The following is a 24,324-nucleotide window of genomic DNA, read 5'->3' as shown; positions in this document are numbered from 1 at the left end:
GAGCCTATAAGACTTGGAAATGGCGGACTCGTACAATTGGAATTGGGAAGTTGGCGTATTACACTCCGTTTACCACATCTAGGTTATTGCCTACTGTATTTTTGGATGGAATGGCCTTGAAATGGCAAAAAAAGGGGGTGACATGGTTGGGGGATTTGTATCAGGCGGATGGCAAGGGCAAATCATTTGTGGAATTAAGCGAGCAGTTTGGCCTACACAGAAGCTATTTTTTAAATGTTTACAAATTAGGGATTTTCTTACTAGAAAAAAATTACGTTTACAAAAGCACCAAGTTGTTGAGGGAATAGATCGCCAGGTGAAGATTGGTATTTTGTATAGAATGCTTCTCGAGGAGAAATCAGACGATTTGGAGAAAATAAGGGTAAAATGGGCCAACACTTTAGGGGATACTGAGGTAGATGTGGAAGATCTCATCTCGCTGTCCAAAGAAGTTTTAATGTCGGCTAATCTAAAGGCACCAGTTTTTCAAAACCCTATTTGATTTAGATTATACACCACAACGAATGTCAAAATGGGGAGAGGGTTTTGATGGAAAATGCTTTCGGTGTAAAGCCGATCATGCTGATAGTTTACATATTTTCTTTTCTTGCCCCGGATTGGTGGGGTTTATAGAAGATATTGAAAAATGTATGTCTTTAGTGCTTAATGTTCGCCTGATGATCACTTCCTCTATGTTGGTGCTTGAGAAAATTCCCAATGATAACCCTGCTGATAGACTATATCGTTTTCGTTATTTCATTTTTTTCACAATGACTGTAGCACGAATATGTATCGCTACAGAGTGGCTCCAGGAAAATCCACCGCTATTTCAACAATGGCGAGCACGAATGTATAAGTTATATAAATTGGAGTGGGGTCTCTTTTCTGTTTCTGGGTCTAGGAAAAGGAAAAAAAATCGGACTGAAAATCTGGGGGGCTTTTTCAGATTACTATGAAGATTGAGAATGCTTTCTAATTTTAATGAGATTATAATTATCATTATGGATGTTTTGTATATAAAAGATGCTATGGTTTTTGTTTTGAATGAAATATGCCATTTTCCATTTGTATGTTGATGCATTTATGATTTACGATGATGTATTTATGCCGTGAACCAATTAAAAAAAAAAAAATAGGAACATGCCCTTCTTTTCAATATGTAGCACCCTTCCTGGTGGGCCACCAAGGCCCGCCATAGGGGAGGCTCAGTAATATTAACAAAGAATGTTTTGACCTTGCAAAAGGGTTTATTCGGCCATGTCAAGTTGGCAGTTTTAATGCTGCCTGAATAGGCTACAGAGGCCAGCCCGTCACATTTTTACCTTTGTCACCGTAGAGGTGGCACAATTAAGCACTGCAGTCCACTAGTGACATTTAACTTACTACCCCTGGGTACCTCTTGAACCAAATACTAGGGACTTACAAGTGAGTTAAAACAGCCAATAGGGTTGTCGCCAATTGTACACATATTTTGGGGGTCCGAGCATATGCACTGGGGACTGGTCAGTAGGATCCAGTGCATTTCAGAGTAAAACTAGCAGCATAAGTCGAAAAGTTGGGGGTGATCATACGAAAAAGAGGCATGCTTTTATCAGCCGCTCATCTAGATATCGATATATAAATATTCCTCTATGACGTAGACAGGCTTTGACTATTGACATGCATTTTGAAAAGGTGAAAGCAGCTAAGTTCAAGCCAAGAGACAGTAGACTGCTAATGTGTGCTTCCTACAACAAATGTCAGGTATTTTCTGTTCATTTTGTAGATGAGAATGTGGAAATAACGCATCATGATGGTCTATGGCACAAAGCCAGTAACCTTGTTTGAGGTGAGGGTAAATTCAGTAGAGATAACATCCTAAATCTTTTCCTTTTGAGATAACTGTTGGTACTCTGTACATCCAGTATGGGTCTGAAATAGCTCTTCGGAGCCTTCTTTTGATCAGGAAGTATCAGGAATACATCCCTTTTCACTTGGTGAGAGGGAACAGCTGGCTCAATAGCTTGCTTCTATTACAAAATAGATGTTTCTTTTCTTAACTGGTAAAGTTGGAACACAGACGTCCACTTTGGAGGAACTGGCTGTGGTTTCCACTTGAACTGAAATAAGTACCCAGGCTTGACAATAGTTAGCTCTCACTTGTCTCTGATGGTTATTTCTCTCTTTTTCGTGCAGAAAGATACTGCTTCTGCCACTGAAGTTCAGAATGAAGGGAGGGCGGGGTACTAAGGTGTCACTGCCAGCTGTTTGAGGGTTGATGCTGTGGGGTGGTGGCAGATGGCACTTGTGTGGGCTTGCTTTTTGAACCCTTTTTCATGATATCATAATCTCTGGCACTATTGCTGTTCCGGCTCCTGCGGTCAATAGGGCCAGAAGAAGAATGAACCCTCCTTGGATAAAAATGCCTGTATTTCCATTATATATTGGCTCAAAGAATATTTTCTTTCCCTCAAAATCCAATGCTTTTAGAGTTTCTGCTTCAGTTTTCATCCTGGTCATATTCTCTGCATAGCGATGAAGCGGAGAATGTTATGCTCAGAATTTTCATCTGAGCATCCGGTTTTAATGTCTCAAGGCTATGAGGAGCATCTGAGGCTAACATAGTAGCAGAAATTGGAAGCCACTGGGTTTGCAACATCAACCGCTGCACAGATTACTTGGTTGAAGAATAGTGAACCCTGCATTTTATCTCCCTAAAGTCTGCCCAGCAAGGATGTGGTAGGTTGTGAGAAAATATTTGTTGGTCATAAAGGTCCAGAGTGCAGTAGCACTGTCATTCTTCAGTTAATTAGCTACTGTACGGCACATTTTTCTACCCGAGGTATCAGTTCTTTAGCTCTCCCTTTCCAGGGATGCAAAGGTGTCAGGTGCTCATGCAAGCTTTTTTTTGAGTGATGAGACAATGACCATGTCCTGGGTCAGGTTTAAGAAAATCCAGTTGCTGAAGAAGTGGTTATACTTTTTTTTTCTTTAAAAAAAAAAAAACTTGGAGTTTCTGCTTTTAGTAATGCGGGGTCAAGAATTTCTCTTCCGAGAGTTCCAAAAAGCCTGGAACCAATGAAGAGAGAGGCTTTGTAGAAGATCTAGGTTGCACTGTCAAAATTATAACAGAGACTGTAGTCTGGGGCTCCTAGAGTGGAATGTTCAGTATTGTTGCCATTCTTACAACTATATATAATGGAGAGTTGTGATATCTACTGGTGATATTCTTGTTGGAGATACACCTGGTGATGTTGGAGTATATGAGGATGATGTGTGTATATCATGAAGAGTGTTAAGTAAGTGGGGATAGATCGCAATGTGCCTTCCACAACTCTGGGGCATGTGTAGCAGGTTTGGATCCCCGCATAGGGAGACGTATCATCCAGAATGCTGCCTAGGTCACAATAGAATCTTCTTAATCAGTGAGATCGATGTAGCACGAGAAAATATTTGGGGAGGAATGGTAACTCGAGAGTCTCTTGAACTACCTGTAGAGGACTGTCAGCTGAAATAATCAATCTTGAAGGCCTTAACACTTGCATAGTTGACTCCATCACTGGAGGTAACTCAAATGCCTTTTGTTGGTGAAAATGTCAACATCGAGAAATGCGTGGACGATGGTGGTGTAATCGAGGATCACTGCGATGATGTTGAATGTACAGATTGTATTAACGGCAAGTGGGTCACTGTCTGATGGCTGGAATGCTTAGTCATAGATGGGGAAGTGGTTGTGTGCCCTGACCTCCAGGAGCTAAAGGAGTGGTGTAGGTAATGAAGTCATGGTATCAACATTGAGCACTTCCATTGAAAGCACATCAGTGCAGATTTGTTGGATAGAGAAGCTTTGATTGTAAATGGTAGAATGGGTGCTTTGATGGTGAGAACAGTGTCTATGATGTCTCCTTCTCTTTTTTTCATCTTTTCTGTATCTTGAGCAACCTATGCGAGACGTTTCTGCCTTGCCAGTGAAACTGGAATGTTCCCTGGAGGACTTTTCTGTTTTATTTTTGTAGAGTCCTCTAGCCCTCAAGCTTAGCTCTCAGCTTTATTCCTGCTCAGTCCTTGAGGGTCATTTTGGATACCTGGCACAATTCACATTTCTCTAGGGTATGATGAGTTAGGCATGACACTCATACTTTGTGCAGATTTAAAGCAGCGTCCTTCACTCACATAATAGGCACTTCACAAAGAGAGATAGCACTAAAAAAAAAAAGGAAATGTTTGACAAGTGCAGAAAAAAAGACATGGCACTTTGGAGGTTTACTAAAAGTGCAAAGTGAAAGCAAAATAATGACTATTCAGAGAGAAATTTTCTCAAAAACAGGAGTTTAAACACCCAGTGTGTTCCCAAGATCCCAGTCACATGAGCAAGAAAAAAAGTAGCAACTCTGTAAGGCAACTGCTAGTACAAGACATCCTGGGTAATAGAAGCTCCTGGAACCTTAAAAGGGGAGGATTTAATTTCCACGTTTTCAGAGTGGATCAACAGCTTCACATGAATCTTCTGGCGCGTAGTGCCACCCTTCTGGCTCGGACAATCTTTACTTATTCATGAAGGATTAGAATATGCAGGTGCTGACGGACAACAACCAGGCAGTACTCCAACATACAAGGAGACATGGGAGTCTTGGATCTTGTGGCAGAAGGCACTACACATTTGGAGATGCATGTAGATCAAGGAATCTTCTTGGTAGTCAGCCATCTGATGGAGCCACTAAATGCGACGGCAGACTATCTCAGCATACCTTTGGATAAACATGTCATTTTTGGTCTGCCAGAGTGGATCAGCAAAACTCTCTTCAGTGGTGACTGCCATGGATAGACCTTTTCAGCACCACTAGGAATGTGCAGTGTTGAGATTACCACATGCTGCAATTCGCACCAATGACATGCATTCTGCCTACAATGGGTTACATGACTTCTATACAAGTTTCCACCATGGTCTTCCCGGTCTCATGTTTTGAGGAATATAGAGACAGACCAGGCCCAGGTCAAGTTGATTGCCCTGGATCGCACCAGGACAGTATTGTTCCCCAACTTGTTGAGCCTGAGCATTTGCCTTCCGATCTATCTGTCTCTCCAGGAGGATCTTCTGTCTTAGCAACAAGGCATGGTTCTGCACCCAAATCTCCACAGTCTGCACCTCTATGCATGGAAACTAAGCAATCAATCAATCATATCGTTTGTAATGCGCACTACTCCCCCGTGAGGGTCTCAAGGCGCTGGGGTGGGGAATGCTGCCACTGCTCGAAAAGCCAGGTCTTGAGGAGTTTTCTGAAGGTCAGCAGGTCTTGGGTCTGCCGTAGGTGGATGGGGAAGGTGTTCCAGGTCTTGGCAACGAGGTGGGAGAACGATCTGCCGCCAGATCGTTCTCCCAGGATCAGCTGGGTGTCATCGGCGTAGGAGATGATGTTGAGGTCGTGCCGACGGGCGATGTGGGTGAGCAGTGCCATGTAGATGTTAAACAGAGTTGGGATGAGCCCTGGGGTACGCTGCAGATCTCGGTGGCTTCGGAGCGGAAGGTGGACGCTCTGTGTTCTGCCGGAGAGGAAGGAGGTGGTCCAGTCCAGGGCCTTCTCTTGGATCCCGGCGTTGTGGAGGCGTGTTCGTAGTGTGTGGTAGCAGACCGCATCGAAGGCGGATGACGGGTCCAGGAGGATGAGGGCCACCGTTTCTCCGTTGTCCAGCAGGGACTTGATGTCATCGGTGGCGGCGATGAGGGCAGTCTCGGTGCTGTGGTTGCTGCGGAACCCGGACTGGGTAGGGTCCAGGATGTTGTTCTCTTCGAGGTAGCGGGTCAGTTGTTAGTTGACGGTCTTCTCGATGACCTTTGCCGGGTACGGGAGCAGGGAGATGGGCCGGAAGTTCTGGAGGTCCTTGGGGTCCGCCTTGGATTTCTTGAGTAAAGGCGTTGATCTCGACGTGCTTCCAGCTCTCTGGGAAGGTTGCTGTCTCGAAGGAGGTGTTGATGACTTTCCGGAGATGGGGTGCGATGGATGAGCTGGCTTTGTTGAAGATGTGTCGTCATTGATGTTGGTCCAGGAGAGCAGGTGGTTGGTGCGGATGCTGGTCATAGGGGCGGAGGTCTCAGTGGTTGTCGGGGCGGTCGTGGCGTTGAAGCGGTCGTGGAAGTCTGCGATCTTTCCGTGGAATAAGGTGGCCAGCGAGTAGCACAGGTCTTGCGAGGGTGGGACGTCATTGGTGTTGGAGCTTGGGTTGGAAAGTTCCTTCACAATGTTGAAGAGCTCTTTGCTGTTGTGCGTGTTGTTGTCTAGGCGGTTTTGAAGGAGGCCCTTTTGGCGGATCTGATGAGGTGATGGTGTCTGCGGGTGGCGTTCTTGTGGGCTGCGTGGCTGTCCGGTGTTCGTTTACAAAAACCAGATCTTCTCCAGCTTTCGGCAGGTTTGCTTTGAGGCCCGGAGGACTTCAGTGAACCAGCAGGCTTTCTTGTTGATGTGACTGTTGGAGGGTTTCTTGATCGGGGCAAGGGTGTTGGCGCAGGCGTTGATCCACTGTCTGAGGATGCGGGCGGCGGTGCCGTAGTCATTGGGGTCAGCGGGTGTGCTCTGGGCGAGGGTGGTGGTTAGCTGGTCTTCAGTCACTTTGCTTCAGCAGCGGCGAGGCATCTTTTGGGTGCGGTGGTGCGTGATGGGTTTCTTGAAGGTGAAGTGGATGCATCGATGGTCGGTCCAGTGGAGTTCGGTGGTGTGGTTGAAGGAGACGTGGGGGCTTGCGGAGAAGATGGGGTCAATCATGTGACCAGCGGAGTTGGTGGGTGTTGTGACAAGTTGTCTGAGTCCATGGTTGGCTAGGTTGTCGATCAGGGTGGTGGAGTTGGTGTTGTTCTCGAGGTGGAAGTTCATGTCACAGAGGAGAATGCAGTCCGTAGAGGCGAGGGCGTGTGTGCTGATGAAGTCGGCGGTGGAGTCGCTGAACTGTGGTCGGGGTCCGGGGGGTCTGTAGATGAGGGTTCCTCTGAGGGTCGTGTTGGGGTCAGTGTGGATCTAGAAGTGCAGGTGTTCGGCGGTGCTGAGGGTGTCGTCGAAGTTGGTCGAGATTCGGAGAGTGTTCCTGTGGAGGATAGCGATTCCTCCTCCTGCTCCGTTGGTGCGGTACCTGCGGGTGATCTTGTAGCCTTTCGGGACGGCTATGGCGGGTGTCGAGGAGGGGTTCAGCCAGATCTCGGTCAGGCAGGAAGGCGACGTCTGGGGAGGTTGAGTCGAGTAGGTCCCGGAGTTCAACAGCGTGTTTGCGGGTGGAGAGGGTCTTGAGAAGGATGCATCTGAGGTGGTTGGGTTCTTTCCTGGTCGGCAGCAAGGTGGGGCGGATGCTTGTGAAGCTGCAGTTCCGGCAGATAAAAGCTCCATGGCTGCGGTTCAGGGCGGCCAGGAAGCAGGTGTGTGGTCGTCCGGTGTTGAGTGCGTGGAGGGTTCTGGCATCGTAGCGGTGTCGGGAGTGGTGGCATTTGCTGGGTCCAGGCGCGGACGGGCGCCTGGACCGCCTAAGCAGTTTTGACTAACCTGTTGAAGTTACAGATATGATTTTTTAGGCTAGGTGTCCCTTGACTTAATCAATCTATTCAGGGAACTGGGACAAACTTGCAGACTGGAGTAGGATCATCAGCATGATCCAGTGTAAGCAATATTATCAGATGTTTTGCTATTTGTTTTGTGTTTGATCTAGCAAGGTTTTGTGGTAGCCACAGTTAAAGATTCTATGTTAGCTCTTCCAGCCTTTCTGTGTTTGCCTGTTCAATCTTCTTTATTCAAGTCACCTTTATTGATGACATTCTTTAAAGGTAGAACGCACATGTTTCTACATAAGTACTTCGTTATGCCTCAATTAGTCATTTGGTTGGTCTTCATGCACGTAGAGTTTGAGCACATGTACAGTTTTCTCTGTGGTTTCTTACCATCAAGACAGTTTTTTCTAATTGTGATTAGTTTTGTGTGCTGTATGTGAGCAGCAGGCATAGTCAATGCACCCTCCCTAATATCTTTTCTGGCAAAATAGTGTTGAGGAAACAGCTTCCTTTTACCCTAAAAGGTTGTATTGTCTTTTCACGTGGGTCTGGCTAGATTCTCTCCATCACATCCTTCAAAAGAGGAGGAGTGGCTTCACTGGCTTGATCAGTCAACAGCCCTCAATTTTTATACTGAGTGCACAACCAGCTTATTAGGGACTTTGAAGGTATGAAGTAGGGGAAGGCATAACAAACCTGACATTGTCAAAATAGATCATACTATTCATTAAGACAATATGGCATTTGTAACCGACTTTCCTGTCTTAGACATTAGCAAGACTGCTACATGGCCTTCTGTGTACAGATTTACCAAGCACTACTGCCTCAGCAATCGGGTCCTCAGCGAAAGCCATTTTGCTTGTAGGACTTTTCGCTACAAGTTCACTAATCAGACCCTTAACCTTTTGGGAGGTACTGCTTGGGGACATAATCTAAAGACAAGGAATTTGCAATCAGATGCATCATTTAGACAAATCAGTTACTTTCAGAAACGCTCTTTCTGTTGGGTGATCTAACCGCAGATAATTCAATGCACCCTCCTCACATTCGGTTAAAGGGACTCCTTTATCTTTATCTGTAAAGGTCCCAATTTAGTTTTGGAAACAGTCAAACCAAATTGTTTGTGATTGATCCCTGTCTGATGGCTCGGAAAAGTCCAAAACAAAAACAATATCAGTGCATACAGAAGGAGTCAATGAGACTCCATGTCTTCACTTCAACAATGTAAAGTTATCACGGAGACAGGTGGGGTCAGCATGTGGGAGCAATTGCTTTGAAAAACCTGGATCCAGTCTGGTTCCTGAAATTATTCTGCAGATGAGGAATCTGCAGTTATATAAAGCATCCATCAGAAGGAGCATTACAGATAGCAAGAAACTTGTTCACCTAAACAACTGTTCGGATGGACTGCTGCACAGGCCTTTTTAGAAGAAAGGTTTTGGCTAAGAAATCTCCCAAGCAAAACAGGGGGTAACTGTTCCAAATGTGGGCACAATAGTCATCCACATGAAAAAAGAGAGAAGAGCTGAGGGAACAGGAAAAAGCCTAGGTTTAAGCACCACAGACTTGAGGCAAGCGCAAGTCTTGTCTCGGATGCCCTCACATATTCCAGGGATGTCATGCTTCATCATCGGGCGCTGCCCCTAGTTATTGTTGTGATTTGTTGTTTAGTGATGTAGCAACTGTACATATATGTATAACTGTTTTTGGACAAATGTAGGTGTGTTGGACGTTTTGTATATTGACTTGGACTTAGACAGATACATCTATGCAATTAATTATGTGTTGCCTAGCTAATGTTTCTCATGCATTCGCTGAGATTAGTTTTTAAACAATTTTAAATCGTTACTCATTCAATTATATTTTCAATTTACCACTTACTCTGGTTGGTAACTCATATACATTAACAGTGTTTAAATTCATTTGGACCTGTTTCATATTGACCTACATCTTACATGATGTCTTTTAAAATCCACAGCGAGCAGATTGTATTTCGTCACTTTACTGGCGTATACTAGAGATATAATCTTTGCCTCAATCTCGGGAATGTAGTCCCTTCGTTTATTTTTACCCGGCAGTATTCGGATTAAGGACACTAGGAATCAGTCCCCTTTCTATCTTCACCAGGCAGTCCTCGGAATAAATAAGTGGTTGGCGGCCTCTATCACGTGACTTTACGTTGCGGGAGACACTGGACGCGCCTTCCATCTTTTGCAAACTGTGACGAGACGCAGCTCGATCGTGTTGTTTTGCCCCAAATTAATTCCGGTTCGGTGGCCCTTTGGATTCTAACATCCAACTAAGGAAGAGCATCACTGAGGTAATTCAATTGCGGAACATTACTGGGTCGGACTTTGACTTACATTTACCTCGGCTACGTCTATTTGTCAGGATCTCCGGGGCGCGGTGGAAACGCAGAACAACAGCCGCAATGAAGAACAGATCACGTCACGGAAGGCTCAGGAACCACAAGATCCAGCATGCTAAGCGCGCGCATCACGCACCCGGAAATGCGTACTTAAAGCGCTTTGGACGAAGGGACACTGTCGAATATTTTGATTCCTGGTCGACGGTCCGTTGTGTCCTGATTTCCCTTGGTTCACGGAACAAGGAGCTGTGAGCAGTTCGGCGTTGGAAGTAAGTACCGCAGTTCGGAACTCCGGTATTGTTTCCTGGAAGCGAGCAGCGCTCGTTTCATTCTGCAGCATTTGGAGTCCTGGTCGAGCGTTGGTTTTTACGCTCCCGGGATGGACAGGAACAGAGACGCCCACCAAAGGAGGTGGTTGCTGCGCCTCTGTTTTGGGACGTTATTGATTTTGATTCTGGCCCCTCGGTGGAGCGCCAGGCTAGGGGTTCCCGAGGCGAGTTGCAGATTTAAAGAGGACGCCTCAGCGTGAGTCCCCATCAGTCGTTTTCGAACGGCATTGTCGGCCGTTTCACTGCACAGTGTCCTCTGTTGGCCGGACACCGGGACCGGTGTCCATGCAGAGGACAGTTGGATCATCGGCCCTAATGAACTAGGAGCCAACAGCTGATGGGTAACGTATGAGAGACCTGGTAGTGCGAGACTAGAATCGCTCTTACTATTGTTTTCCCTAATCTATGTGTACTTGTGCATATTAAACAAGAACATAGCAGTACCATTATTGTAGTGGGTTTTTCTTACCAATACCCTCGATCCCGAGAAGTAGGGGGATTACACTATTCCCTTATAGGACCCCCACAGTCATCTGGTCCTGGTTGCTCCTAATAGTGCTTCCACTATTGCCATCCTGGAACCACAGTCATCTGGTCCTGGTTGCTCCTAATAGTGCCTCCATTATTGCCATCCTGGAACCAGATTCGGTGAGTTACCTGTTTGGTATTTACCCTGAGGGCTCTCTTCTTAAATAATTGGAGTCATGTTTATGTATTAATTAATTAATTTGCGGCCCCCTGTGTTCCCCTTCCATGTTTAGAATGACTCGAATTGAATACTCTCTATAATCATCCTTTCTAAAATTGGACAGGCAGAGACAGAGCAAATCCTTCTAGAACAGGCGTCTCCAAACCGGTCCTGGAGGGCCGGTTCCATGCCAGATTTTTTGGATATCCCCATTGAGATACATGTAGTAGTTTTAAAAATCTGGCATGGATCCGGCCCTCGAGGACCGTTTTGAAGACCCCTGTTCTAGAAGTAGCGGTACGGGTGGGGAGAGGGTGGAGCGGTCAACCGCCGAGGATGGCCGTGTAAGATGGAGCAAGGTAGTTAACCTGCCCCCTGCGGCGGCTCTCCTGGTAGTGGTACTCACTGGAGTTCCTGAGCTCAGCGGCTCTACTCCAGAAACGTTTTCCTCCCTAAAAAATAAAGTGGTTAGTTGGTTAAACATCCACAGACCCCTGCCATCGCACAAGGCAACCGAAATAGTGATGGTTAGAAGGGTCCCATGGGTGGGTCAAACCATTACAAACATCAAGGGGGACTGTGTTCTTGTTAACTTCAGGGATGCAGGGCGAGTCTCCCATATTTGTAATTGGGTGGGTGGCACAATTGGCACCACAATCCAGACCCGCCCGCTGGCTTTCTTTCACCCTCCCCTAAGTGATCCAGCTGTCACAGGGTGCGAAGAGGGGTGGACAAGGGGGGTCCTAGGAGATACAATGGAGGGCAGAGGCGCAACCCTCACACCACCCCTATGCCCATCAATTTCCTCCACGACAACAGGTTCTGCTTTTTGGACCAGGTAGATTGACAACCATCCGAAATCAGAGGTGGGGGGACTTGTCGTCCCGCCGAGATGTATGAAGCGTCAGCCGACAGTGGAGGAGGGTACAGACCCGGACAAAGACAAGGGGGAACTGCAGGGGGTACTGCGAGGGCCAATTAACATTGACTGCCCCGATAGGGGGGATGCCACTTTAACTATGGAAATTACGCAAAAAGTGGTGAAGGAATATTCTATGCCACCTCCAAACACAACCATTGATACAAGACCACTCAAAATCCTGTCTTGGAACATTGCAGGGTTATCTAACAAACTGGCCTGCCCAGAATGGGGTTCCTTTATTGACACGAATGATGTTTGCCTCTTTCAAGAAACCTGGGCAAGAGAGGAGCAATCTCGGTCCGGTTTTGCTAGTTTCTCCAAGCCTGCAAAGTGGGGGGGAGGGGAAGGCCATCGGGGGGGGTTAACAATCTGGGTAAAAACTCATCTGGGGTGTAGCGCTAAGATCTTAGACACCTCCTCGGAGGATGTACAGTGTATCCTACTGGAGTGACCTAATGCTTCCAGACTTGCTCTGGTTAATGTCCACTCTAGACCAGTGAGTATTTCAGCAGAGGCCAAAACCATTGATGAGCTTGCTCTGTTCCTAACTAGGATCCCTCAGGGGCTTACTTTTGTGGTGGGTGGCGACCTAAACTCCCATTTTGAGCCATTGGCGGATCTAATGGATGGCGCAATTGCGGAGGAAGACGACCATTGGAAAATTCCTCCGGTGGTGGGACCCCCGCCGAAGTCTTGGGCGCCACTGGCGGTACAAATTCTTTCCCTGACCTTAAATCACTCAATCAGGGCATCCAACGGACGTGTAATCTCAGACACACCCGCTAGGTGCACTTTCAATAAACCTGGCCAGGAGGCTCGTCTGGATTATATATTTGTAGAGACCTGTGCCTGGGACAAGGTCGTGGATTTTAAGGTGGAAGACAGGGGTGATAGTGACCATAATGCTTTAATCTTGGATTTCCTCTTCCCGGGTTTCCCTATAGATAGTCATAGGGGTGGGAGTGGACCAGATAACCGGGCACTCCTCTCAAGTAACAGACGAAGAATTAGATGGGATAAAGCAGTAACCCGCCCAGAGTTAGTGGCTGAAATTTATGCCCATGTAGTTACGGCATTGGAAGCTGCAGGTGCCCTGATCTCTGAGAACACTTCCCTTTTATCCTTTGCAAAGCTCGGGGCTCTGCACCAGGAATTGATTACTAGCCTGGCCGGGATCCTGAATCCTTTGGGAAAAAAGAAAAAAACAGGTAAAAAATCTACCTGGTTTAACTCGGCCTGTAGGAAGGCAAAAACAGAGCTCCTCAGTGCCTTAAAACAAAATCACAACAGGGCACTGATTAAATTAAAAAAGGGTTGCATACAGGCAGTTAATCCACCATGCTAAAGCAGAGTGGGAAGTGGACCACTGGGCCAATTTAGTAACGACCCTGGCAACAAAAGATGCGCAAAACTTTTAGCAAATTGTAAATACAGGGTCTGATGAACCTGTTGCGGCTATGGCCCCCAATATTGCTGCTCAGGTGTGGGAAGAGCATTTTCGCGCTTTATACCGGGCGGACATCCAGTGTGGACATCGGTACTGGCAGGGACCAGCCCCATTAATACCCAGAGTGGCTCAGTAGGGTCAGAGTTTGCAGTGGGGGAGGTGGAGTCTGCTATCCTCAAACTACCGTCAGGAAAAGCCCCAGGCCTAGACAAAAAACCAGGTGATCTCCTAAAGCATGAACCTGCGGTCTGGGCTCCCTATCTAACAGCTATCTTTAATGCCATATGGGGTGGCATGGAGGTACCTAGTACTTTGTTGGGCGCAGAGATTGTACCCATCTTCAAGAAGGGTTCACCTCTGCTCTCAGCCAACTACAGGCCAATTAGTCTCATTGATGTGCCCCAAAACCTCTATGCTAGGCTGATTTTAAATCGCCTCCTAGACTGGACAGAAGGAGCATTCTATCTTGAGCCCATATCAGGCTGGGTTCAGGAAGAATGTCTCCACAACAGATCAGATTTTCCGTCTATATATGCTATACTGGAAAACTGTCAAGATCGGCGTGGGTCACTCTACACAGTTTTCATAGATCTACGTGCGGCATTCCATCTGGTCCCACGGCAGAAACTGTGGACTGTATTAGGGGAGCTCGGTGTTCCACACACAATGCTGAACATGCTAATCTGACTACATGCTGAGAACTATGCACAGGTCAGTTGCGGTGGTGATAGCTCGCTGTCAGCTCGATTCCCCGTTGACAGGGGGGTAAGGCAGGGCTGCTTTTTGGCGCCCACCCTGTTTTGCCTCTATGTCAACTGGGTAATCGCACATCTGGAGGCGGTATCAGACAGTGATGCCCCCAAGCTTGCAGGGTCGAGGATCGCCGCAATTATGTTAGCGGATGATACCCTATTACTTTCTAAGACATCTATGGGTATCCAGCGAGTCCTGGACGGGTTTGTCTGTTTTTGTCGGGAGCGGGGTTTGGAAATTAATACCCTAAAAACCAAATTTATGATCTTTAACCCCCCGCTAAAACACGCCCAAACCCTGTCATAGAGGGCGTGCGGATAGAAAGAGTACACACTTTTGATTATCTGGGTCTCATCCTTAATGAAACATTTACCTGGGTCGAGCACCAGCTGAAATCACAACTTAAGCTGACCCAAGTAGCTGGGGCCATTCTGAAACTCCTGAGTAAATCCTCGGTTAAGCCGATTGGCCCTCCACTGGAAATTTACAAACTGCGGGCACGTGGGGCAGTGACCCATGGGGCCGAGTTGTGGGGATTCAAGTGTGGCCCTGCGATCCCTGTAGCAGAGAACAGATTCTTAAGGCAGTTAGTAGCCCTGCCCCCGAGTACCCCACTAGTGCCGCTAAGACTTGATCTTGGCCTCAGACCAATTGAAGAAGAACTGGCCCTCAGACCCCTAACCTTTTGGAGGAGACATTCGGTTTCCCCAGAGCTAAATGTTTATAGGCAAGAACTAACTGAAGTCCTGGGGCTGTCTAATGTGGGCAAACCTCCGTGGTTTAGGCATGTTAGAGAGGAACTCGAGAAGCTTGGCCTGGCTTCGATGTGGTCCGATCCGGAGCACACTTGCGTTGGAATTTCACGGAGCCAGCTGGTTCAGTTGTTCCGTGACAATAATAGGGCTCTCTTGGTCTCTAGTTCTCGTTTGGGAACTCTCACTGCTAATTTTCTAATGCCCAAGGACTCTTATTTGTTTGAGAACGTCTTGAATGATGTTAGCCCCGTTGAGGAAGCTTTTTCTTCAATGGCGGCATGAATCCCTTCCTATAAGATCATATACGTCAAAGTGGTGCCCAGCATCTCCCAAGAACTGTCCAGGGTGCACCGCTGATCTGGAAGATGAGGTGCACGCTGTTTTCTTATGTCCTGCTTATCTGAACCAGAGACGGAGGTGGATTATCCTGATATGTAAAAACCTGGGGATAATCCACTGTTCACATGCACTCAGGATTTTCAAGTCTGATCTGTCACCAGTCGTGCTCTTTGCTGTTACCAAGTTTCTAGCAGCTATGTGGAATATCAGAAGGCCACTGGTGGTTAATACATAAGCTGGGACGAAGAGGGCACTACTCTAGATCTGTGTTAGGGCCAGCCCCCTAATTTTAGCTGGGAAAGTGGGTTTAACTGATACGTTTTGGAACTAGCAATTGTATGGCTTGGTTTTACTTGTGTCTTTTAACTTTACAACTTTTTATTGTATCATTTCTACTGTTTTATTGCTGTTCTTTTATGACAAATCATTGTCGGAATAAAGATACAATGAAGTAATGCCCTACGAGTCCCCCGAAGGGTCGCTTGAGCAGAGATCTTTTATTGGTAATGCCGCATGATGAGTGAGGGTGTGAGATCAACGGTTAGGAAAGGTCAGTGAGTTGGCTTAGCTCTTTTCCTGAGCTATCTTCTCAGGCCCCAAGGGCCTCCATGTCGTCTCCTACCTTATCGACGACGTCCCCCTCTTCGTCCTGTACCTCTCCGTCTTCGGCGTCATACTTTGATTCATGGCCCAAAGCCGGATCGGAGCAGTGTTCCTGATCCTCCATATCAACGACCTCCTCGTCTTCGGTCCCGAAGATGTTCTCGGGAACAGGCGCTGACTTCTTCGACTCCAGTCGAGCCGCGTTTCGAATCTTGAGGATTTTCTTAGACCTGAACGGGGCACAGGCCATACAGTTTGCTTCGTTATGGTCTGGGGACAGGCATTTGTTGCACATCGGGTGGACATCGATGTGCGGGTATTTTGCATTGCAAAGCGGGCACCGCTTGAATGGACTTCTTTCCATGTTAGACCGAAGATTGAGTCGAGTGTGGAAAGAAAAAACCAGTGGAGTCCTCGATGTCCACTAAACAAAGGCACTGATACCGAACGAAACAATACCGTCGCTATCGAAAGCCTTTTGGCTTTATAGAAAGTTTTCCTAACTTGAGCTAAGATAGTAACATCCGAACCCAATGGCGGAAAAAAACAATCTGAGGATGGCGGGGATGCCCATGCGCACTGTAGTCCAGGGGAGGAGCCACCTATCTTGTGATACTTCGAAGACTCTTCCAGGACAACAATGTGCAATCATCCGGACCCAACACTCGGCGGCAATCTATGCACAGATGAATTCAGCAGCCCACATGCCTCGAACCCAGTCAACCTACATACCATACAGACTGAAGTATGGATGTCAAAATATGTAAACCATATGTAAACAGGGTCTTTGTATAGTGCTACAAAGAAATTAGCTATATTGTATGTACCATTGTGGGTATGCGGTCTCATGATGTAGAATAATTACATTACCCTTTTCACATCAAAAAGTTGCACGTTATTAAAAATCAAGTACAAGTAAGCACATTTAGCACAGTCTTGAAAAAAATTGCCCTTGCCCTTTCTTTCAAGAAGAGCAGCGCACCTTAGTTCCCACACATTCGACGGATAGTGCGAAGCAAGTACTGGAAGACCAGTGACCGATCTGAGACTATATCCAATCCCACTTCTTACCCACAGGCAAGGTACCATACAGGGGGGGAGAGCAAGACAAGACAGAAGAATCTGATTGATGAGTGTCAGCACAAAAAAAAAAAAAAATCACATGGCACAAACAAAGTGCGTTTTTATAATACAGCGGCTGGGATAACTTTACATGATGCTATTAGGTTAATTTGGTCTAAACATGTTTTTACCATGGGGAATGATCTTCACTAGAATGCCAACATTTTCTTTCCAACTAGCATATGAGGGCTTTTTAGATGGTGGTACCATTTTGTTACAGTGTGCTTTTGTTCATGATACAAAGTTTGAACGGTGTTTAACAGTGTGATTAAAAATATATTTGGTTGCTATTGTTTTCCATTAATCAATAATGTAATGCTGGGGTCTTTGCTCCTGTGCAGCACTGTCTTTTCATACATGGACAGTCCAGCAATCCTTATGTAAATCAGTGTTAAGGATCCCGTGACATGGAAAAGCACTGAGCATCATATGGCATGTTCCTACTGGCAGAAGGGTACAGCTTACTACATCTTCTGATCACGCAGCACATTACAAGGATCATCAGTGTTTCCCAATACCAGAATCACTGGTGTAAAGGTGTTTGAAAGCTCTGCAGACTGATATGCCAAGAACAGTCACAGCAAAGTGTACCCTATTAATGGAATCAGAACCTCTAGGCAGATTCCCTCATATTAATGTTAGTGTTTTCTCGATAACTACATCATGTGAATATTCCTGGTCACTGTAGTAGCAGTGTCTTGTCAAAGCCATGACGTGATGATGAAGTTCTATTACAGTGTTATGTAATTATCTTCACTAGAAAGTGAAACCCATTACCCGTACATGCCATCACCTATGACAGGAGCATACTACAAGCCACGCAAATACTTCTTGACTCAGATATACATAGACAACCTTATCTTACCTGGCTCTGGTTGCTCTTTCTTAATGTGAATGGCTTCCATGGATCCGATGCCACCACTGAACATAATGGGCTTAATCCACTCCCGCCTCTCTCCGCTTGGCAGACACATCCCGAAGGAACGGGCAAACCCTGCAAGGGAACATGCAGCACATTCAATGGTTTCTGTGCCTAACCACAGGGCAGGAGCATTACTAGAGCTCCAAGACCAATGCATGCACACAATCCAGAGTAATAAGAACATTCGGTCTTCTGACATTCTCACCCATCATCACAAGTCTTAAGTACTCATTCAGACCATTCACACAGCACTCCGTCCGAGGCGAACCACTGTTATCACTAAACTACTACATATCCAGAGTCTCATCTAATGGCCTCACCTGCAACCAAACCACCTACATCCTGAATAGGAGTACAAGCACCTTCCCTTAGACCTCATTAACAAGCAAGGGCTAGCCAGTATTGTGACACATTATTAATCACACAATCCTCTTTGTTAATGGGTGTCAACCCAAGCGCTTATTTCCCCCAATCCTACATTTTACATATAAACTTTAGTCCAGTTAGAAATAAACTGATCATTGTTAACATGACTTTCATTGGGGAAATTCAAACAATGATGACATTTTAAAATGATCAATACACCAGTGCAAATGATCTATTTGGTTTTACTGCTGCTAAATATGAAATTAATATTTTTTTAGGTCTTGCTCAATTAAGAGAGGTAAATCCTAGCATGTTGTGGATAAGCTGATCAGCTCTACCCTATTTCCTTTTGTTACCTGCTTTACATTCCACTCTACCACCTGTAGAGACTCAACATTCTGTAAGTCTCCTGGACACTGTTCATTGTTAGAAACTAGACTACGCAGTTGAAAGGTTCACACAATGTGTACCAGCGCCCATTGCAGAGGATGGTTAGTGCCAGCTTTATCCCAGGCTACAGTGTTAGACTGTAAGAATATTCAGGATATAAAGACTGTTTTACCTACACCCAAATAGGGAATGAGCCAATTAGCCCTCAAGGTATGAAATCTGCAGTGTGCCATGAAACTGGGTCCTTGCCTTCACATTTCTTTTACATGAAATGTGGATACTCCCCTTTGAATAAAGATGCAGGCACGAACAAATGAGGTCTTTGTTAGTCAGCATGAGTGTGCCACTTCGAGTCATTCCTTCAATTGTAGAGAAATACAACTTCATGAGGTCTGTAATGCATCCACAACTAACCTTGTGTGTTATTTGAATGATGTTCCCGTACCATTGATAAATTATGAATTTTTGTTACTTCTCAATGGCAGATCCTTAATTTTAAATTATCAGAGTTGCTGCGAGAGGAAACCAGGTATACCGTATATAATCATTGTTTCCAAGGTTGTGACTTGCTGTATTAACATCTTCTATCCCCCCCACACACTCTATGGGGAAAGTTGCTTTGTTGCCCAAAGGGCTTCTTTCGAATCCGTTGAGCAGACTGAAACCATTATTGATTCAAAAAGACGTTGCTTTAGCATCTACCTGGGAAACTTTTGATCTCTAAGTAGCCCATTTCTTGACTGAGGTACAACCAATGTTATGCACTCAATTTTCACAGCATTTCTGTGAGCTGATACACCATATTTATAATGCTTTTAACACCACTGGAGCGGCGCACTCTTTTTTAAAGTGATTGGGTCTGGATTTGTTTCTACGTTTCAGACTGTGCTTGGAGTTATTGTGTCTTTTATACAGTCGTTGTTTCCAGCTCTTTTGGAAGCATTCATATTGTGCTATTCCTTATGGTTGCTATTTTAGTCCTATTTTTGTTGCTCTGCAATGGATGTCCCACAACAAGGTGTTATACCACTGGAACTGCCACACATCCTCCTGTGTTGTGAACACACAATACAGTATTTTGGAGTCGTTACTGGAACTGAATGAGAAATGGTCTCTGCCCTTTCGGCCTGTGTGGTGTCGGAGTGTGCAGCCTGTGTTTTACTGTCTATGGTGCTCTTTCGAGTGTGCTATTGACTTGGGCCTTGCTATGCAAATGTCCCAGACTCCGGACTTGAATCAGCTTGTGCATCCTTTGCGGTTGCATCAATTGTGTTGTCCTGCGATTATGCTTCCTTTGCTGAAAGATGCTTATTACGGGCTGCCTTTGCTTTTGCCAGATGCTCCTTTGACTTCTGGTACCTTTTCGGAAGCAGCACTCCTGCCACTATTCACTTCGACATCTGTTGAAAGAGCTGAAAATATCTCTGTGTCCCTTGGATCTTGTTCTTCAGGCCTCTGTTCATGTGTTGTCTCCAGATGCAGGTTTAACCCTGGGCCCCAACAACATTTTGGATATGGATGTAGAGGACATGGTGGATATGCCACAATTCAATTTGGATGCCCCCTAGACACTTTAATTGGCTTTTTAATTTTATGAAATTCTTTTCTTCATTTTTTATTAGTTTGTGTGGCATTTTAATTTGTCATTTTTAATGGCTTTTAACATTTTCTTATTTGTTTTTGAGTCATCTTTTTCCGACCAAGGAAGGTTCTTATGTGGCCTACATTTAGTCTCCAATTTATCTTTTCATTCTAACTTACCATTGTTTTCTAATGGTGGTTTGCACGTTTTCTCCATTGCGAAAATGTGCTGTGCACAGATTTATTCCAGATAAACATTATCGCACTGTAGTCTGCACATTTAGTTCCAGGATCCCTCAACTCATACCAGGATACATGGTTTTATTTTCTGTGCTTGTAGAAGACGACTCTTCTGCTTCATTCTAATTCAAGTGTTCTGCACCACTGGCACAGTGTGAACAGCCTGCCATTCTATTATAAAAACAGCATCAATGCTGAAGTCGGTGAGAGGTTCAATTTCCGCCGGGGTCATCATGGAACGCCATTGTGAGCTGTGACTGAGATGCAGTGCCACTGTCCCTGACCTTCATCCTGAGAAGGAAGATAGCTATGGGAGAAGTGTGCAGGTTTGCACACTCAAGATGGAGTGTCTTTGTTAATGCACTAAGGGCGGCTTCCTGAGACAGTACAAAAGTATGGGGTTGGGCAATATGGATGAGGTATTATGAAGTTTGGTTGTTCTAAATACACAGTCCTGCTAGACTCCTAGGAACCGTATAACATGAAGAGGTAGGTAGGGATGCATATGCTATTGTGTCTGATATTATTGACAATGGCATAGCAATGATGTAAATTAGCACACCATACTCCCTTGTAGTAAGGTAAATCTCCTGGCACTGGTTGTTTAATTATGTCGCACATTGTCCTAGCCCAAAGCCTGCCCAGTCTCTCAATCCACATATGCATCAATTGGTCCAAAGGAGGAGTCAATTGGTCCAAAGGAGGAGTCACCTATCTCGTGACTTCCAAAGACTCTTCCAGAACAACAACAAAGTGCAAACATCCGGGCCCAACAACAGATGGCGATCTATGGACAGTGTGTGATCTGCAGCTCATATGCCTCGAACATAGATTTATATGGCAGCTTTTATGTCTAACAGTCAGCACTCCCCTATTACCATTGAGGCTTGATTTGGGACTCAGGCAGATTACTGACAAGACAGAGCTCCTCCAGCTTATTTATCGGAGATGCATCTGGGTTACCCCCGAACTCTCGTTATATTGAAATGGGTTGGAGGAAATTCTCAGCCATCTGAATGCAACCAAACTCCCCTGGATCAAATTTGACAAAGCCTCCCTTAAGGAGACTGGCATGTCCAATCTCTGGCATGATTCAGTGGGTTGCTGCCCAATAATTACTGTGCATGAGTTAAAAAAACTATTTTAAAATCACAAACGCAGTAACCTTCTAATGCATGCAGAAGACACTTTTTCTACCTACTTTCAGGTATTCAAAGATAATCTCCATTTGGAAAATGTCAGCAATGACATAGTAAAATTCAGCTAAAAAACGTTATGTGCAATTTAGATATGGAAACCTCCCCCTCAACAGTTTTAAATCAAAATGGCTAGGAATCCTGAATACCATAGACCAGAAGTGCCAAATGTGTGGCTACAAGAAGGAGAATCCACCCCATCTGCTATGCTTTTGTCCAGCCTATAAAGGATCATGTGCAAAATGGTTGATACCTATTTTCAGGGAATTAGGCATCTCAAGGAATGAGGAAGCTTTTAGGATCCTTCAAGCCGACAGGACCCCACATCTGGTATTTGCGCTGTCTAGGTTTCTGTTTCATGCATGATTGATAAGAAACAGGAACATACTGTTTTGATTTAAATTGGCACTTTTATGGTATTGTATAATCTATGAATTCATTAATTATTCCATTCCACATTTCAACCGTGGATCTATGATATTATGTACTTGCAGGGCCCATGCATTCATTTTTTAAAAAGTTTTTAAAATCATTTTACAATCATACATCAACTTGGAGGCCCAAGCATTAATTTTATTTGTATTTTTATAACTTGGTGGTTTGTTTTATCTGTCGTAACATGTTGATGTTGATTTTAACTTACTGTGGCTCATGTATTTTTAATGTGCATCTCTTTCATGGTATATTGCCAAAAAGAGTAATGGATTGGAAAATCAATCCTGCAGCTCCACATAAAATAGGGGGGACATTTTTTGTAAAATTTACAATTTAAATACACTTGACCCCATTGAAGCTATATGCCTTGAATTGGTCTTTTTAGTATTCATGTTCGGGGGCTGGTAGGAATTCTTTGATGGGGGTCATACGCTCATGCTCAATAAGGGGAAATATTTTGGAGGCCTAATTTGCTTGGAGGGGTTGGGCCAATGTAGAAGGGAATCTACTTTGTACAAGAGTTTTAATCAAGCACTTTTGCACTAAAGATTGAGCAGAGCTGATCTAATGGCAATGTCTTGTAATGCTCTTAAGAACTATCTGAAACACAATATTAAGTTCAGTTCAATGAAACATGATATGATCCTGTGTAGGGGAAAGAGGAAGATGGAGATTATAGCTAGTGGAACTTGGAACGTGGTGTTTGACAATTCTTTATATTGTTTTCCATGAATATTTTGCCATTAAATTCTGTCATACGGACTTGCGGAGGGATTACTTCAGAAAATAGACTATGTGATCTTTGAGGGGACTCTCGCCAAACCCTTGTGCTTGTTCTTCTCACATGACCGGCATTGCATGCTAGCTAATTGACGCAGTTTGCTGAAATCTTTGTTTTTGAAATATGGTGGATCGCTCATCAAAAGATGCATTGCAATTGGTATTTAATACAGTAAATGAAAAAATGTGTTTTAACATTTTTACTTTTTAAAGATTATTTTTCAATTTGTATTGATTATGCACTAGGCATATTTTAAAAGTGGATCTCATTCAAATCTGTTCTTACTAATACAAATTGTGAATTTGTCATGGGGAGCAGACTGTTAAGGGACAATGGGAGCTTGGATTGGTGCCAATTAGTCTGGGGAGAACTAGGGCGAAGTGGCCGTGCTCACCAGAGCTTACCTCCTCCCCAAAAAGAAAGGGTTTTAACTCAACTGTCTCATGAGAAGGAAGCCTGACTTTGAGTCACTTATAGATGACCATTTGTGGTAAATCCATTGTTCTACTATTTTCATGAAGATCATCATTAGGCATCAGTCTCCAGAACATTCCTAAAAACTGGATTCCATATACAGATGTGTGATAAATGACATTCTGGCCTTCGATTATGTGGGCCGGTAGAATAATGAAGTTGTTGAAGAGTAATGGCACAAGAATAAACCCGCAGAATGCATGAGAAAAACCATGGTATCAAATGATCAGACTGACAAATGTGCCACATTATGTCGGTTGATTACTGAAATATAACACTACTGGGTTGATTCAGATGGATTAATGCAACAGTAAATCCAAGGACGAACAATTACTGAAACAGTAACTAAAGGTTATATATGCAGTGATACATATATTAAGATTAATTAAGATGGTCTGCTAAGACAACGGATATCTAATGTCTCTAAATGATGTTCTGGAGTTTGGGTTATCTAGTTGATTCACTGGTGAGGCAGATTAACGTTTGAATTTTGGCTTCCCAGAGAATTTAGAACGTAGCACCATATTGGTTCCTCTGTGAAACCTTAAATCTCCTGCACTCACATAAACTAGCTGTCATCCTAGCTTGTTAGCGGAGGATCTGGCACACAATCCTAAACTTTCATCAACCACCACACCATACAATCAACTGCTATACTAGGTATTACCTGCCAGGACAGGCTCTCCAAATTTGTTGCCATAGTCTGATGCTCCATTACTGGCCTCAATAGCGACCTCCAGTGGACGAGCGAAGTTCTTGGGATACTCGAAAGATGGGTCCTCCCATGGAAGCTCATAACCTGGAAAAGTTCAGGAAGGGAGAAAGCTAAGAAGAAAGATGGATTTGCAAAGGCCTACAAAGTATGAGAGAGAATGCAAAAGTTTTAAAAGGAGAAGATGAAAGAGTCCAAATAAGGAATAGAATATAACAGCTAGCAGGCTTGGTAATAAAAAGAAAGTGAAGGTGTGAACTGCAAACTCTGGATAGATGTGAATGCTGTCCAGCTAATAAAATATCAACCACGAACATTGAATCCTACTAACATTGCATTCACCCACAATACCCCCCTCCTCCACCAACTCTTGTTATAACCTGCCTACTTTTACATG

At 44.8% G+C, this 24,324-nt stretch overlaps 1 protein-coding gene across 1 annotated transcript in view; it reads right to left on the bottom strand.

Moving 5' to 3' along the window:
• Positions 1-24,324, bottom strand: part of PFAS (phosphoribosylformylglycinamidine synthase) — a 371,702-nt gene that overhangs the window by 206,659 nt on the left and 140,719 nt on the right. Inside the window, exons 10-11 of the mRNA XM_086931905.1 lie at positions 23,883-24,014; positions 17,696-17,824 (exon numbers count right to left, since the gene is read on the bottom strand). Of these exons, the coding sequence (XP_086788031.1) occupies positions 17,696-17,824; positions 23,883-24,014 (261 nt within the window). The remainder of the gene's footprint in view (positions 1-17,695; positions 17,825-23,882; positions 24,015-24,324) is intronic.

Source organism: Lissotriton vulgaris, chromosome 7 (genome assembly GCF_964263255.1).
Source record: "Lissotriton vulgaris chromosome 7, aLisVul1.2, whole genome shotgun sequence".
NCBI lineage: Eukaryota > Metazoa > Chordata > Amphibia > Caudata > Salamandridae > Lissotriton > Lissotriton vulgaris.
The sequence above is the reverse complement of the archived record's forward strand: the minus strand, read 5'-3'. Positions and strand labels throughout refer to the sequence as shown.